At 36.2% G+C, this 18,165-nt stretch overlaps 1 protein-coding gene across 3 annotated transcripts in view; it reads right to left on the bottom strand.

The window, feature by feature from the left end:
* Nucleotides 1-18,165, bottom strand: part of ME1 (malic enzyme 1) — a 191,427-nt gene that overhangs the window by 42,535 nt on the left and 130,727 nt on the right. For all 3 annotated transcript variants that reach the window (XM_004422071.2, XM_087443832.1, XM_087443833.1), the window contains exon 7: nucleotides 3,852-3,961. In XM_004422071.2, the coding sequence (XP_004422128.1) occupies nucleotides 3,852-3,961 (110 nt within the window). The remainder of the gene's footprint in view (nucleotides 1-3,851; nucleotides 3,962-18,165) is intronic.

Below are 18,165 nucleotides of genomic sequence, written 5' to 3' on the forward strand. Positions count from 1 at the left end.
GCCTGGTGTCACGAGATATTTGTAGTATCCAACTGCAGCTGGATCCTCAGCACCCGTCACTGAACCCTTTCGTGTTTCACAGTCAGTCGGCTCTCTAGTTCTCTACAGCACTTCTCCCAGACCTCCTTCATTCTCGTCAAACCTCTGGTCCTATCCCTTGTTTCAAAGGAAAAATAGAAGCTGTTATATAACTTTCTGCCATGGATGAGAAAATTAAAACTCAGAGAGGTTAGGTAAATTGATCAAAGTCTACAGCCAGTCAGGAGCAAAGCAAATCAGCCTGACTCCGGAGTCCATGATCTTAACATCTACATGTTACAATGTCTCTCACGTTCTCTTTCTTGGTTACCGCCTTGCCATTCTACCAGTTCTTCCAGGCAAGAACCTAGGCTCCATCCTTGGCTCTTTCCTCACCTTCACCATCAACGACCAATCATCTGTCTCGTTCTCTCTAACTTCACTGGCATTTTCCTAGAACAAGGCACCATCATCATGCATTTGGGTTACAGCAACAGCCTTTGAATTTGCTCCCATTCAATCTATTCTCTACACTGCAATGTGAGTGATCTCTCCAAAATGCAAACCTACCTCAGCCAACCTAACTCCTTAGTTCAACTCTCACCAACTCTTTCAAACTCAATCCTTTAGACCAGAGGTCTGCAAACTCTTTCTGTAAATGACCACATAGCCAATAGTCTAGGGTTTGTGGTCAATGGTCTAGGGTCTGTCCCGACTTAACTCTGCTGTTGCAGCACAAAAGCAACCACAGACAACACATAAAGTTTTATTCAGTTGCAACAAAACTTTACAAAAACAGGCAGTGGGCTGGATCTGGCTCACAGGCTGTAGTTTGCCAACCCCTGCTTTAGACATATTGCATTCATTCATTCTGTTAACATTAAGTATCTTCCATGGGATAGGCACTACGTTAAGGATAAGGGATACAGTGATAAGCAAATCAGGCATGGTCCTTGCCCTTCACAGAGCTTAAAATTTAGTGGGGAGGGAGATACTAATTTTTACAATTACATACATAAATAAAGCTGCTACTGTAATAAGTGTCGCAAGGGAAAAATAAATAGTGCTATTAGAGGCTATAATAGGTAGATTTGACCTTGACACAGGGATCCGGAAGATTTTTCTGAGGAATGTCATGACTGAGTTGAGATTTCAAGAGGGGAGAGAAGAGTATTCTAGGAAGAGTCTCTGCATTTGGACAGACACTGTGATAGGACAAAGTCTGGCTCATTTCTAGACCTGAGAAATGATGTTATGACTGGAATGGCAAAAATAACAAGGCTAGATAGTGAGGTAGGAATCAGACCATGCATTTTGGGCCACATTCATGATTTTCATCTTTATCCTAAGTGCAATGGAAAACTGTTAAAGTATTCTAAGGAAGGTATCTGACTAGATATCTACAGCAAAAAGAAAACTTTGGCTTGTTCGCCACTAAACCTCAGCACCTAGTTCCATATCTGGCAAATCGTAGCAATACTAATCAGAGAACAAGTAAGAAGGGGAAGCAAGAGTAAATGTGTATAGATTTCTTAGGAAATCTATTGTTTAGGAGAGATGATAGTAAGTTACATTAGGGTAATGGAGAGAAATTTATGGAAGACACAGATTTTTACGATAGAAAATTAGGAGGATTTAAGGACAGACTGTATTAGGCAGGGAGACATGAAGGAGAGAGATATTAGGAATTCACTGAGAAGAAGAACACTGGAAGAAGGTCAGGTTTGGTGGAGAAATAAGAGTTTGATTTTGGGGAAGTAACTTTGAGGAATCCAAGAGGAGATTTTAAATAACCAGATGGTATATGGACCTGGAATTCAAAGACATCTGGGCAGAGATATAAATCTGCTAATGGAATGTGTGGCCTTGGCATATATACCTAAGAAGATATAATAGAACAAAGAGAAAAGGGCCTGGGACTGAGTATTGAAGTGTTCTGTCACTTAACAGCTAGTCAGAAAAAGATGAACCTTAAAAAAAAGTGAAAGTCCAAAGAGGTAGGAAGAAAGTCAGTAGAGTGTTGTGAAATGGAAGTCAATAAAAGAGTATTTCAAAGAAGAGGGTGAGGTCAACAATGTTAAAAGCTACTGAGGATTCAAGTAGATAAACACTGAAAAATGTCCACTGGAATTAGTGAAATGGAAGCCATTCGTGATCTTTCAAGTTGCTAAAACTCATTATGGTCTTCCTCCTTAGGATCTCTGCCTGTGCTTTTTCCTCTATCTGCCCTTACTGGAACAGGATCAGTAAGATTCTTATAACAAGGCTTCGGGTGGTGAGGGGACGGGTTGGATGTGTGGGGATCCAGAACGGATTGAAAAAGAAGGGCTTAAAGAGAAAAACAAAAAAAACAAGTTACTTAGACAAAAGCAAGTAGTCAAGCATCTACAACCAATTAAAGACAAATATGATTTGCAAATATCTTCTCCCAATTGTTAGGCTGTCTTTTTGTTTTGAAGATGGTTTCCTTTGCTGTGCAGAAGCTTTTTAGTTTGATATAGCTGATAAGAGGTTAATATCCAAAATAAAGAACTCGTACAATGCAACAACCAAAAAAATAAACAACCCAATTAAAAATTGGGCAAAGGATATGAACAGATATTTTCCCAAAGAAGATATACAGATGGCTGACAGGCACATGAAAAGATGGTCAACATCACTAATTATTAGGAAAATGCAAATGGAAACTACAACGAGATCACCTCACACCCGTCGGAATGGCTATAATTAACAAGACAGGAAATAACATGTGTTGGAGAGGATGTGGAGAAAAGGGAACCCCTATACACTGCTGGTGGGAATGTAAATTGGTGTAGCCACTGTGGAAAATAGTATGGAGATTCCTCAAAAAATTAAAAATAGAAATAACATATGATCCAGCTATTCCACTTCCGGGTGTTTATCCAAAGAATATGAAAACACTAAGTCAAAAAGATATATGCACCCCTAAGTTCATTGCAGCGTTATTCACAATAGCCAAGACTTGGAAACAACCTAAGTGCCCATCAAGAGACGAATGGATAAAGAAGATGTAGTATATATACACAAGGGAATACTACTCAGCCATAAGAAGATGAAATCTTGCCACTGGCAACAACATGGATGGACCTTGGGAGTATTATGCTAGGCGAAATAAGTCAGACGGAGAAAGTGAGATACCATATGATTTCACTCATAAGTGGAAGATACAAACACATAGATATAGAGATTAGATTGGTGGTCACCAGAGGGGAACAGGGGAGGGAGGAGGGAGAAAGGGGTAATAGGGCACACATGTATGGTGATGGATGGTAATTAGTCTATGGGTGGTGAACACGATATAGTCTACACAGAAATCAAAATATAATGATGTACATCTGAAATTTATATAATGTTATAAACCAATGTTACCTCAATAAAAAAAAAGACAACTAGTAAAATGCAGTATGCTGTATACACCGCAGCTTTTGCTGGAGTGAAGCTTAGAAATCGTGGCTGATTGAGATGAAGGCTGAAGAAAGCAGTATTTCGCTCTTCTTTTTAAACAATAAATGAACAAGGAATAATATATTTTCAAACATTTCGTTCTCTGTTTAGCCATAATCACTGAGGATTTTATCAGATTTCAGGGAGCTCATTCTCTAGCTCATAGATAATACGGTGCGTTCTCGAGTCACAGATACTTTTCTCAAATACATGAAAATAAACGAGAAGTAATGTGCGAAATCATCAAGCATAACCCTGGCATTTAATAGAAACTTAGTATATACTTAAGGAAGTCGAATCATTATAACATTATGATCTAATTTCAGGACATGTTATTCTCAATCTATATGCATTAAAAATTTTATTACCTTGAATATCATCATTGAATGTGCAATATTGGTTTTGATACTTGTTCAGGAGACGAAATGCATTTACATTGGCAAAATCTTCAAACTGAATAAGGCAATTCATGCCATACCTATGGGACAAAACATTCACATTAGAAGAGGTTAATGAAATAACATTTAAAAATATACCTTTAAAATTAGCCTATAGAAAAGACAGAACATTATTTTCTTTTTTGTGTGAGGAAGATCAGCCCTGAGCTAACATCCATGCCAATCCTCCTCTTTTTTTGCTGAGGAAGACGGGCCCTGAGCTGACATCTATTGCCAATCCTCCTCTTTTTCCCTTTTCCTCCCCAAAGCCCCAGTAGATAGTTGTATGTCATAGCCGCACATCCTTCTAGTTGCTGTATGTGGGACGTGGCCTCAGCATGGCGGGACAAGCGGTGGGTCGGTGCACGGCCGGGATCCGAACCCAGGCCGCCAGTAGCAGAGCGCGCACATTTAACTGCTAAGCCATGGGGCCAGCCCCCAAACGTTATTTTCTTTTAAAGTTCCTATCTTGCTACTTAGGATAAATATATAATACAGTGTCTGTTCAAGGAATTTAAAATTTAGTGGAAACTAAAATATTTTGAAATAAATGAAAAGTAATGTAAAAGTGGTATAAACAAGGAATTATAAATGTTGGAAGGACAGATATCACTTCTGGCTGGGGTCAAAGATCAGGTAGCAAATAAACTGAGTTTTAATGAATAGTTATGATTTCAAAAGTAAAGATGGAGGACTTTACAGCTGAGTAAGTAGCAGAAGCGAAATAACTGAGATAAAAATTGGCAAAGAAAAAATTGTTCAAAAAATGGCAAGAAGCCCTATTTGGCTATAATGTGGTGATACATGTAAGGATGTAGTGAAAGATAAGGTCAGAATTTTATGTTGGAAACCTTAAAATTCTAGCTTAGAATTCTGGTTTTTATTCTACAGCCATGGCCAAACACTGAAAGACAGGATGGATTTTTATTTCTGAAATTAACTTACTTGTCTGACCCTTTATTCATATGATCATGCATCCACCTAACCACCCAAGGCAAGGAAAATTAACATTATTAATTACCCAAGTATCTGAGAGCTGCCAGGGAAAGCCATATGCCATGAACATCCTTGCTACTACATATTTACGGTCTCCCTCCTGGCTAGACCCCCACTGCTGCCCTAGTTGTGATCCTTTTATTTGTCCTTGGTCAGCTTCCACTTCCACTACACCCAATGGCTATTCCTAACCTTCCTCAGTCCTTTTAAATCTTGACCTCTTCACTGGTCTCCCACTTCCTGGCATACTGAGGGCATAATGCATGATCTCCCTCAACTGTTCCCCCCTCACTCCCATCTCTATCTTGGGCTCCATCCTTCAGGCATCAGTGGACAGGGTGTTCCTCTTCCTGGTAAAGGTAACTTAGCGCTGGTGCCCACATTCTCACCCCTTCCTTCTCAATCAGCTCCCTCTCTTGTATTTACAATTCCTTTTTCTGGACAAGTTCCTCCTCTTATCCAATAATTGAGTTTGAATTTCTCATTAAAAGGAAAAAGTTCTCTCTTGACCTCATGTTTTTGCTATCCTTCCATTTAATATACTTGAAATAGTAGCTTACAGTTTATCTCTTATTTACTTTTCAATCCCCTATAGTTTACCTTCTGCTCTCATAACTCGACTAGAATTGCTGTTCTAAAGTTAAAACATTTCCTGACTGAAAATCCAAGGAATGCTGTTTTCAATCCTTAATTTATTAGAGCTCTTTGCTGCATTGCCACTAATTCTGTTTGTCTTTTTTCTTGAAACTCTATTCCATAGACTTCTGTGATATCATACTTTTCTGCGCCTTCTCCTAAACCTCTGATCATTTCTTCCTTTTCCGTTGTGGAATATTTACCACTTAAACATTGGTGTTTCCCATGACTCTGTCTTTGGCCTACGGTGAATAGGGTGTGTGTATGTGTATCCTGATAGAATCTCAATCACGCTCATGGTTTTAATCACCAGCTACATACACTGACTCCCAAATGTGCATTTCTACTCTACTCCTATGAATTTCAGACTTGTATGTCCCATGGCCAGCTGGATAATTTTATTTGAATGTACTTCAAACTAAAAATCCAAAATTAAACTCATTATATTCCCATAGTACCTATAAGTGCTCAATAAATACTTGTTGGATGAATGTAATTTATATATATTTTCTCATTTAATCTCAAGGTACAATTTTATAGATGAGTAAAGCCTTGGGCACCTGGTAAACTGGTAAGGGAAGATTGGCACTCAGGTCTGCCTGATGATATGGTAGAGTCTGATAGTTAAAGTAAGCTTTAAGTTTATAACTGATTCTTTCCTATTATGCTGTAGGTTATTATATATACCTTTAAGTGTATACCTTTGAGTAACAAACACCGGGTTCTAAGACTAAAAATATGTGCCATATAATGGAAAGGTTTTGTAAAACTTAATCAGAATAATAAACCAGTGAAAAGACTGAATGGTCTTTAGGGGCTTCATTTCATTGCAAACCAGCAGTTAACATAAGGCTGCTAAGCACAGGTTTGGTTTTTTAAAGTTCATAGGGGCCCTACCTCTTCATGGTGAATTCTGTCTGTCTCCTCAAGACTTAAACCAACATCTTCTTATAGATTATCTATTCTGTATTTCCAATCTAAATCTTTATCTAAACTCAATCATTTTCATAGAACATTTCCAAAACCAAGAAAGACTCCTGACTCTCAGCTTCAACAATTTTTTTCTGTGATAAAAGCATAAATTTCCATGTGTCAGAGGCCAAAAGACTGAAGCTACCATTTTACTATTTCCTTTTTTAACCCATAATATTCAGTTAATTACCATATTCTGTTATTTCTACTATTTAAATAATCTTCTAGCCAAGAAATTACTGTTTCTCCTGCTAGGACTTCACAAAGTCTCCTACTGGTCTCTCTGCTTCTAACCTATTCCGTCTTGTACTTCAAATGTATCTGACACACAGCCACCAAATCTTTGTAAATCAACAACTTCCCCAGGCTACTCCCTTGCTCAAAATTCACAGACTGGATTGTTCCATGATGACACCCAAATTCCTTAAGCTAGCTCTCAAGGCTTTACAATCTTATGTCACCTTTCAATTGCCATGTCTCTCCCTGCATTCCAATGTAAGCCCTTTCCCCACCAGGCTCAGTTCTTCCCTCTCTCAAACACACCATATCTATCTCCTTCCTATTTCCTTACTAATGCCCTGCCATTCCAAATCACATTCATTCTTGAAGAACTTGCTCAAAAACTACTTTCTCCTTGAAACTTTATCAATCTTTTCCAGTCCAAGTGATGTTTCTTTTTTTAAAAAACTCTTTGCAAATATTTTCTATACTATGTATGCTGGGTTTAAAACTGCTAGTGTGTAAATGTCTCATCAACTAGATTAAAAGGTTCCTGAAAGACTTAAAATTCTTTCAGATAGTACTATTTTAGTATAGGGAACATAATGTGAACAAAATATGTAAGCAAAAATTTGTTTCACTCAATAAGAATAATTGATTGTTTAATAATCTGCACTACTGAACACCACGACCATCAACTGCTTTCTTTTTTTTTTAAAGATTTTATTTATTTATTTTTTCCCCCCAAAGCCCCAGTAGATAGTTGTGTGTCATAGCTGCACATCCTTCTAGTTGCTGTATGTGGGACGCGGCCTCAGCATGGCCGGAGAAGCAGCGCGCCGGTGCGCGCCCGGGATCCGAACCCGGGTCGCCAGCAGTGGAGCGCGCTCACTTAACCACCAAGCCACGGGGCCGGCCCCCATCAACTGCTTTCAATGAGTTGCATCAGAGTAGGTTTTTCCCTTTATTCATCCAAATCCCAGAAGTTCTGTACTGTTTTGCATTTTTTATACTAGTTCAAAGGAAAGTATAATCCTTACAAACCTTTTTCACTCTCCTTGTCCCACAAGCACTCCATCTCTTACCAGTCACTACCTCACGAAGATTAATGCTATTGAGCAAGAACAATCTTAGCTTTCTCAGCTCTCCTCCTCGTTCAAAAATCTTCGTACTTCTACTTCTTTTCCTCCTCTACTTCTGAGAAGTATTCTTGCCTACTTGTTTCTAATCTCCCTATGGACCTCTCTGTTTCCACTTTACCTCTCTATATTAACAGCTTCAGTTTCTCCTTCTCCACTAATCCCTCCTGTCTCCAAGGATTCTCAGGACCCCCTGATTTTAAAACCACATCCCTTGACCATAACAAAACCAAAACTATGGTTACTTATCTTTCTTTCCTCCCATTGCCAAACTTCTGAGAAGAGAGGGCGATACACTTTTCCTCATTTCTCACCTCTTGTCAATATTATGTCTATAATTCAAAGAGCCTCAAACCACCATGTCCTGATCACAATGCAGATGAAGTCTCTCTCTTTCTTCTGACCCAACAAAATACTTTGTAAGTCAGTTATTTTTCTTCCATTGTGGTTATTTATGCATTATTATATTTGTCCTTGATGGACTATCTTTTTTAATCACCAAAAATTCATAGGCGAAAACTGGTATCTGAATTTATATTTGTATTTTTGTGATTACTAGTAAAGCTTAGCATCTTTTTCTATGTCTATTGGTCATTTGTAATTCTTTCTGGAAGATTATATGTTCTTTGGTTCATTTCTCTATTTTTATGGTCCACTTCTTTTTTATTTCATAATAGCTCTTTACATATTAAGAATATTAACTTTCTGTTATATATGTTGCGTAAGGTTTCCCCACTCAAGTACACTGTGCCATTGATCATTTATACAGTGTTCTTTGTTTTTAGAAAAGGGATTTTAAATTTTTAGGCAGTCAGATCTTTCCATCTTTTAAGTTATAGTTTCTGCCCTTGATGGTATGCTTATTACAGTCTTCTCCACATACATTTATTTAACTATTAATCAAAAATTTCTTCTAATAATATCATGGATTTACACATAATTAACCTCTATATCTGGTGTTATTTTTTACTGTTTGGATGTAGATTTTTAAAAAAAGATAGATCAAAATTTCTGTTGTCTATATAATTTACTCAACTATGCCAGCACCATTTATTTAAAGTCCATCCTTTCCCCTCATCACCTATAATCAGATACTATTCTAATACATAGTAAGGTTGATTTCTGTGCTTTTCTCTTTTATTTTACTACTGCTAATGACAACAAATATTTTTTCACTTTTAAGTGATATATGTATGTGTGCATACACTCACTTATTCTTCACAATCACTCTATGCGGCAGGTACTATTATTATTCTCATCTTACAGAAGAGAAAACAGGCACAGCATGTTGACACTGCTCGGTAAAGATGGTCTAAGAGTAACGATTAGTCTAATCATCTCTCTATCCAGAAAAAAATGCCTCCCTGTTTTAATTACTATAGTTTTAAATAACTTTAATATTTATTAATGTTATTTATCTCTCATTCTTCTTTTTAAGTATTTGCTTGGTTGTGGCAGTATGTTAAAAACATAGGCTCTAGAATCAGAGATTCTGGGATGAAATCCTCACTTAGAATTTCTGTCTCCTAACTGTTCTGTGCCCCTGTTTCTCCACTAGAAGAAAATAGAATAATAATGGCATATTGTGTTATCAGGATTAAATGAAGTGATAAATGTAAGGGGTCAGTGTGCAAAGACTGGCACATGAATACTCTATCATCACTGATTTTTTTTTATTATTTAATAGCAACAATAGAAGCCAGAGACAGTGAAATAATATCTTCAAAGACTTAATAGAAAATAACTGTTATCCTAGAATAGTGTGTCAAGCAAAGCTATTCTTCAAGAGTAAGGTTAAAACAAAGACATTTTTAAATAAATAAAAACCAAAAGACTTTTAATAAAGGAACTTCTAAAGGATGTATTTCAGGAAGAAAGAAAATAATCCCAGAAAGAAGGTCTGTGATATAATAAAACAGTAAAATATAAGTAAATACAAGTAACTTTTATCCATATAAAATAGTAACAAAGGATGAGGCTACTTCTGGCATGACAGAGTGAGGAGTCTGGCAAATTTATTCCCCAAACAGCAACAATATAGCAGGACAAATCCTTCAAAACAACCATTTCAGTGCTCTGGAAATCAACTAAAAGCAAAAGAAGCAGAAATTTAAAAGTAAAGTGGGGGGAGGGGTCAATTCTTGAAAGGAACATAAAATTTTTATGCTCCTTATATGTATGATGTCATTCTAGCAAACCCTTTAGCTAACTTTATTAAAAATTATTAAAATGGTATTAAGAATGGGTAATAGAAATGCTTTTATTTCCATGGTTATAAATTATTACTTTTTCTTACAACCTCAGCAGAGAAACAAACTTTGTGGTAGCAACTGATTGCCCAAACACAAAGATCAGTTGATAATCATCTGGTGCTGGTCATGGCTCCTTCCCCCCTGCTCTGGTTTCCAAGCAGGCCTTCAGGAAACGAAGGTTGTATGGTTTAGACAGTGCCCTCAGACGGTCTGCTCCTGCTGTTTCATGCTCTGGTGGCCAGCAGCGTTAGATGATCTGTTATTATGCTCAGAAGCAGCAGAACCTGTGGTTTCAGTGTGTGAGGAGGAATCGGAGCCCTCTCAGTTCTATTCCCGGATCTACTGCTTACTTGGTCCTGTGGTTTTGGACTTGTTACAATTTCTCTGTGGTTAAAATGAAATCCCAACAATATGGTTTGCCTTCAGTGTTTAGGACAAATGTGGTCAGGCTATAAATTTATAATGTTTTCTAAGTGAAATCTGGGAATAGGCATAGGTAGTAAAATGGTGCACAAGATACCTTATCATTTACATAAGTTTACTTTAGAATTATCCCCTAGAGAATACTGCATATCATTTTAACTTCATGACTTTTCTCTACCTGGTAGTTAACTCTGATTTGACTCCTAAAGATTTAGAGAGAGGCATCCTGAATCCATTTTGTGATACAAGCATCTTGCATCATATAATAAAAGAAAGCCACATAAGGGATATTTTATTCTAGATTCAACCAGCCTTGTCACTATGAAATTATAAGTAGTGGAACACAAGAAAGTTAGCCAATTCAATTCTACATAACTATGAAAAGAACCTACTATTTTATGATCAAGATATCACATAAAATAGTGGGTGTAAATGGTTTTAAAAGTTAACAAAAATACTACCCATAAAATTAACATGTAAAAACTGCATAGAATTTTCTCTTGTGGCATTGTTATATCAGACAAAAATATTATTACAGAGATTAATCAGTACATTTAGCATTTCAATGAAGTACTAGGCACTGTGCTCCACAATTTATAGGGATTGTCTCATTTAATTCTCTCAGTAACCCAATGAAGAAGGTACTGTTATTATCCACTTTACAGATGAAGAAACTGGAGCTCAGAGAGATTAAGGGCCATGGTTGAGGGAATACAGTTAGTAACTAGAAGGGTCTGGACTGAACTGCAGGCTCCATGGTTTTAACTACTACATATACTGGCTCCCACAGAGCATCAATATTGTAATCAAGTCAATGAAGTGAAAAGAATATTTACAAATAAAAGGACTGCACTGATAAAATAAGGAAGTTACAATTTTATCATAAAACTAGCAAGACAACACTTATATGTATTCAACATACTAAGTACTTTTATTATAGAAGTATATGGACAGATATTGGCGAAAACATTAGCCTTTCTTTGATTATAAACTATCAAGAATTCACTATAACCAGACCAACAAAGCACATTTTGATTTTCTCCCAAGAGATATAGTAAAATGTTTTTTTTTAGGATTTATTACATACATGGCACTATGCAGCATTCAAGATCCAGAGCACTTTAGCTCTGATGGGTACCTTAGAGATAATTTATTCCTAATTACTCATTCTTAATTATGTAAAGGAGGTCTGAGGGTGCTCAAAGAACTGAGCAGCAAATAGGAAACATGGATCTCACCCTTAAAATGCTTACAGTCTCAGAAGAAAGACAAAAGATATAAGCATTAAATTTAAAGAAGGTTCAACGTTAAAAAATCAGTGGTACACAAACAGATCACTACAGGGTCTAGGGAAGACAACAGGAACTAGGTGAGGCTTAAGATGGGCCCTTCGGTAGGACTCAGACGAGGAAAGAAGGAGGAAGGGGAATAAAATCATACAGCTGTCAAAGTTTGTGCTGGAGGACACTGAGGACATTAGTTTGAGGAATTTCAGAAGATCAATACTGGTCGCTAAATTTTAGATTATGAATAGTCTTGCATGCTAGGATAAGTAATTTGAAGTGAACTGACGTTCTCTCTGGCCAAGAACCATTCAAATTTAATTTTTCCTTGTAGGTAAGAATTAAGAACAGAATGTGTTCACTTCTTTGTTAATTAACTGTAACATGGCTCCAGTTCCCACTACCTTACTTCTGCATTATTTTGCAACATTTAGATATTCCTTTCACTTCTCTTATCACTCCTTCTACTCTATTTTGCTGACACTTCTTAATTATTCTCTGTGACAGTGGAGATTATAAAGATTCAGCAGTAATCATCCATTCTTTCATTCTTTTCCCCCTATAACTTTCCCTTATCAAGCTCACTTATTCTCAGGGATTCAGCAATCATATTTAGACAAATGACTTCTAAGTCTATATCTCTGTTGCTGATCTTTCAGAGAAACTCCAACTCTGTGTTGTCAAAATGATAGTAAGAAAGAGTTGGAGAAATGTTATATTATGAATCATTTTTTTTCCTTTAAATGAAGAATAAATGTTTAAGATAATATTTTTATATATTGTCAACCATGCTTACTCAGTAATGAATTTCTGTAAAAGAACCTACAGCATCAAAAAAAATCACAACTCTTTTACATCAAGGGTAAGCAATGAATCATAAGCCAAATGGACTCATTTTGTTTGGGTGTTGTCTGCTTTTCAAAAAAATAGCAGAAAGTTTGTGAGATTGTGAGTTCTTAAAATTCAAGACATTCTGAAGCTGCATTTATAACTAAAATTGCTGTTTAGCATATTTAACTAAAAAGCATTTAAAAATTATTTCTTGCCTCAAAAATGAGTGAAATTTTTTCCCTAGTGATTTTAATTTAATATGTAAATACAAAACTCCTAGAAATTCTGAAATTTTTCCTTACAAAACTTATTATCCAAACTTTCCCCATTTCCATCACTGGCACCACCAACATCAAAATACTGTAATCATTTTCTATCTTGCCTTATACCTTACATCCTAGTGGTCAAGTTGTGTTATGCCTTCTTCTCATAACACCTTTCATACTAATTGTTACGCTTTCTATTTTAAGTGCCTCAATTCAAGTTCAGGCTCTTTGGACCACATGATGGCAAAAGTACTACAATCTCCTGATTAGTCTCCTTGTTTTTGTATTCTTCCCCACTGAAATCATTTACACAATAAAAAAATTTTGTCATGCTATTTTATAGCAGGTCCTATGTAACAAGATCTCATCTAAACTTGTCTCCTGCTATTCTCAAAAAGAAACCTTATTCTTCCTTTCTTCCCTTATTTATTCATTTATCAAGTAATATACTGAGCACCTACTACGAGTCAGGAATTGTTCTAGGTGCTGTTGAAGCATTCCTGCCCTCACAGAGCTTATAGTCTTGTGAAGGATACATAAATAGGAGATTGTAATGCAGTGTGATAAGTGTTGTAACAGAGGAAATTCAGGATGTCACAACACAGAGCAGGGGCGCCTATCAGAATTAAGAGAATTAGGAAAGACTTTCCAGAGGAAGCTACAGCCTAAAGGACGAGTAGGAGTTTTCCAAGTTAAGAGGAAGAGGAAGAATCTGTGAGGCAGAGGGGACACGCTAAAATGCCTAGAGTTAAATAAATCAATGGCATATTCCAGAAACTGAAATAAATTAAATATGACTGAGTCATGGGGTTTGAAGGGAAAGAGATAAGAATTAAGGCTAGAGAGGTAAGCAGGGCCAGATTATGCAGGGCCTCTAATCTGTGTTAAGGGGTTTGTACTTGATCCTAAGCGTAGGACATTAAACAGGAGGGTGACATGACTAATTAGCATTTTAGACTAACTCTGTGCCGTCAGGGTGAAGAATGGATTAGAGAGGGACAGGACTAGTTGTAGGAAGTTTACTTAGGAGGCTCCTGCAAAACTCTAGGCCTGCATCTGGAAACGAGAATGGGGATAAGGAGAACTAGATAGATACGAGAAATATTTAAGAGACAGAACTGACAATATTTGGTGAAGAGAAGTAGATGATGAGGGAGAAGAAATCAAGGATGAATTCCAAGTTTCTAGCTTGGGCAACTTGGTAGAGGATGTGGTATATTAAAAAATAGGAAACCTCAGGAGAAGAAGCAGGTTTGGTAAGGAAGACCATGAGCTCAGTTTTGGATATGCTGCTTTTGAGTGACCTGAGAGATATATAAGCAAAGGAAATTGTCGTCAGAAATTAAGATGTATGACTTGAGTATTCCAGAGTTTGAACAGCTGCAGGTGAAGATAAGGCCCATGATATAGCCATGAGTGGGTACCTAAAGCAGTGTGGTACCAAAGGCCATTAGAAATGATCTTAAGAATAAGAAGGGCCAATGTACAAGAAAGGTGATTCACATGGAAATTAAAGTGGATTAAGACCAAGACTTTGAAAACGGACAAGAATCAGAGGAGAGTAATTAAGAAATTGGGAGAAGATAGAAAGATGACAAACCTAATTGACATAAACATCAAAGAAGTGGCAGGGAGGCTTATATAAGAATGGCGTACTAATAGTCTGAAAGGGACAGAGGGGAGGAGACACTGATCTCATCTCCCAACCCTAAAACACTGTGTGGGGCAACAAGCATTACTATTTGAAAGCACTATAGGAAAAGTGGAGGTCTTAAATGAGAACCATGATTCAGTAAAGCAAGGAGGTAAACAGAACATCCATTTTGATAATGGATATAAGAGAGCCATTTATTAAGGAATAGGTTTCCAAAGCCATAGTGGAAACGTTTGAGAGGGAGGGGAGTTTGGGGAGTTTAGTTTAATGGAGATGAAACACAAAACATGAAGTATGTGAAAGAGTATATGGAAATAGACAAATGACATGTTATTTTTCCATTTTAACAGGAGACCAAGTATAGCAATAATGTAAAGCAAGATTTTCTAAGAATTATGTCCAGAGGCCACCTGATGGATTGCAAAGGTGGAGTGTGGGGAAATGGGTATAACAGAGGGGGAAGGTTGCATCCTGGTCTCTATGAGTTGAGGGTAGCATGGGTACATGCTAAAATCCCCAGGGCAGCTTTGGCTCTAAAGGACTGATGTGTGCTTCAACATGCAATGGATTTTCATCTTCCGTTTCTAGTCTGCACAATTTCTTATGCGCAGAATGCCTTCATATAAAGAATGCAGAAATTTAGAAAATGCTTTTATAAACTCCATCTGCAAACTAACCATAGAGAATTAAAGGTCTCAAATGCATGTTCCAGTATTTACCTTATTCCCAACCTCAATCATGTCATTAACTTCCATAGTTTAAATCACTAAATCTATGTCTCCTTCTCATTTTAGTCTAGATCAAACTGTTTGTTTCTAAAAGCCAACAACTTCCACAAAACACTAGGGATCAAGTTTTGAGCAGCAAAGAGAATTGTATGTCATTTTGCTGCAGATTATCAGAGTTGTAAAATTTTTGAGCTAGAAAGGTCCTTGGACACCATTTAGCAACAAGTAACGCCCAGGAAGGTTAAATAACACCCAAGATTACAGGAGCAGACACTTTAGTGAGTACTGCCACCTAAGAGAAAAGCCAGAAAGGCCAAGTACAATGGCCACTTATGATGCCAGTAGACTTTTTTGATGTAGGAAACTATCTTCTACCTTATTTCAGACTATAAAAATACAGAATATTTTCAATATTTTCAGAAATTCTGACAAATTCCTCAGAATTTATATATTCAAATGAATATGAACGTTATCCTTCAGAGTGCCCACTCTCAGACTATATATTTATTCAATGATGCTGCAACTGCTCAACTATTTTCAAAGTGAGTTTAAAATCAGTTTCATTGCTTTATAGTTTTATATTGCATATAATTTTCTTCTCTCTCTCTTAATTAGCAAAAGTGGATTTGAACAAATATTTTGTGAACAAATGCTGCCTGGGATCAATATTCTCATTCTGACTATTCTCAAGAATCAATATCAGCCTCAAAGGATTTTTTTTAAATGCCATCATTGTGATATTTAAAAGAACTGCTCTAAGTTCTAAAGATAATCTTCAAAGAGGCATTCCAAAAGTACTGTGAACATTAGCAGTCATGGTCCAGAATTCCAGGGTATTACTTGGAAAGAGATAAGGCTCATTCAGATCTAACTTTGTTTAAAAAAAAATCAATCACACTTTTATAGTGAAACCTGAAAATCAAAGTAAAATGAAAAAGACTTTGCATGTATAATACTTAAAATAAAAACTTTGAAAGGTGATATCCATTCTTATGTCACTGAATAACAGAAATCTATGCATATTATTCAAGAAAAATCTGAGAACTATATATTTAGAAATAGCTGAAGGCACAAATCCAATGTAAATTACAGATTTGGCCTCTCTGGCATAATCATCTGGACTAATGTCAAAGTTTAACATGAACCATCTTCCATAACTAGAACCCACCTACCAATAATATGTCCTGAAGTTATGTCTATTTATAATTCCATATTAACGGTATTTCCTATGGGAGTATTATTGCCTAATACTAATAAAGATGCCAAAATATCATGGTCTCTGCTTTATTAATAAGCTCTTTTCTTCCCAAATACTGGGGGACCTCACGAACTAAGCCATCACATGTTCCAGTGGTATCCAGGGTGTTTTAAACTCAAACTGTTCTAAGATTATTTCTATTGGCACCTGTATAGGTACATTTACCTGCATGTCAATGCCTTTTTTCCCCTCAATATAGCTCAATAATTAGTTGAAGTGATTTAATCCAACATACTAAAGTTAGCATTCTATTGCAGAGTCCCTACTTAATTCTGAACAATTCTTAGAGACAAAACGTGATGTAGTTCTAAGAACGGTTTTGACTTCCTTTTGCATTAAACCATTTTTTAAAATAATTCTGCTACTTTTTTGAAATAACAAGTATACTTATATTTCAGTTTAAATTTTCAAGAACGTAATTCTATCTCTGCCAAACGGACATATTTCCAAAATCTGATTAACAAAAGCTCTCTTTGTGGTGGAAGGGTGATTTTAGGTAGTTTACTGACTTTACTCCTACAGGAGTGTGTGGAAGTATGATAATTTATCGTTTTTAACTAATAATTTTATTCTGGTATCACTGAGAAATATAAGCCAAGACAAGTAATTTCTGTGCCTAAAACTATACTTATTGTAAAGAGCACTTAAAGTGAAGTCAATAATCCAATGGACTACAATCTAATTACCTGGATTTGAGTTCTGCCTCTTCACTTACAAACTGAGTCTTTTGGGTCAAATTCTCAGTCTTTCCACTATCCTTCTGAGAACTTCTTTTGCAATTCTAAATCAATAAAAAGAATTGGAAAAATATACTCAACAGAGGTCAGATTAACAACCGAGGCCACTTATTATTATGCAAAATATTCAGGTTTTGGAAAAGTCTGACTCTGTTACCAATCTGATTAGTGACAGTGAGGAAAAAATATGATAATTTTTCTCTCAGTGCAGTCCAGATGGAGAACAGTTCTAGCCTCTGTGATAAGAGATTTCTGAATGAAACTATGACTATGAATGAGGCAGGCATCCAGGGCAAGATGTATAAATTTTGCATTGTCCAGATAGGAATACTGTGGTCCACCTATTTTTCATAGATGTGCAAGAAACATAAATGACCTCTGAAAAAAGATAATTACGGTTCAAGTTTGCAAGAGTATTAGAATTCCATTCTCACTTGTGAGCAATATTAGACTGATAAAATTAGATCAAGAGAGATACTGAATCAATTTCTCACATCTTTTATATATATTTACACACACATAAATAGTGTATACATGATACACTTCACCATTGATAACCCATTGGAGAAGATTTTGGGAACAGGAACATAGCTACATGATAATTGATAACCTTTTATAATAGACCAATAGTTTCAACATTCTCCTCAAACAGCCTAACTGACCAATTCACATATTGCATTCTTCTTTTTAGATTTTCATCCTCCATTAGGTTTTATACTGAGTAATGAAACTGCCAAAAGGTGGAACATTCTTTATAAAAGAGAAAATAAAAAAAATGACTGGAAAATCTAAATATTGAATAATAAATAATAAAATCCATAAAGTGACCTAGATAAATGATAAGGTACTGT

Source organism: Ceratotherium simum, chromosome 19 (assembly GCF_057802395.1).
Source record: "Ceratotherium simum simum isolate JZ-2026a chromosome 19, ASM5780239v1, whole genome shotgun sequence".
Lineage (NCBI taxonomy): Eukaryota > Metazoa > Chordata > Mammalia > Perissodactyla > Rhinocerotidae > Ceratotherium > Ceratotherium simum.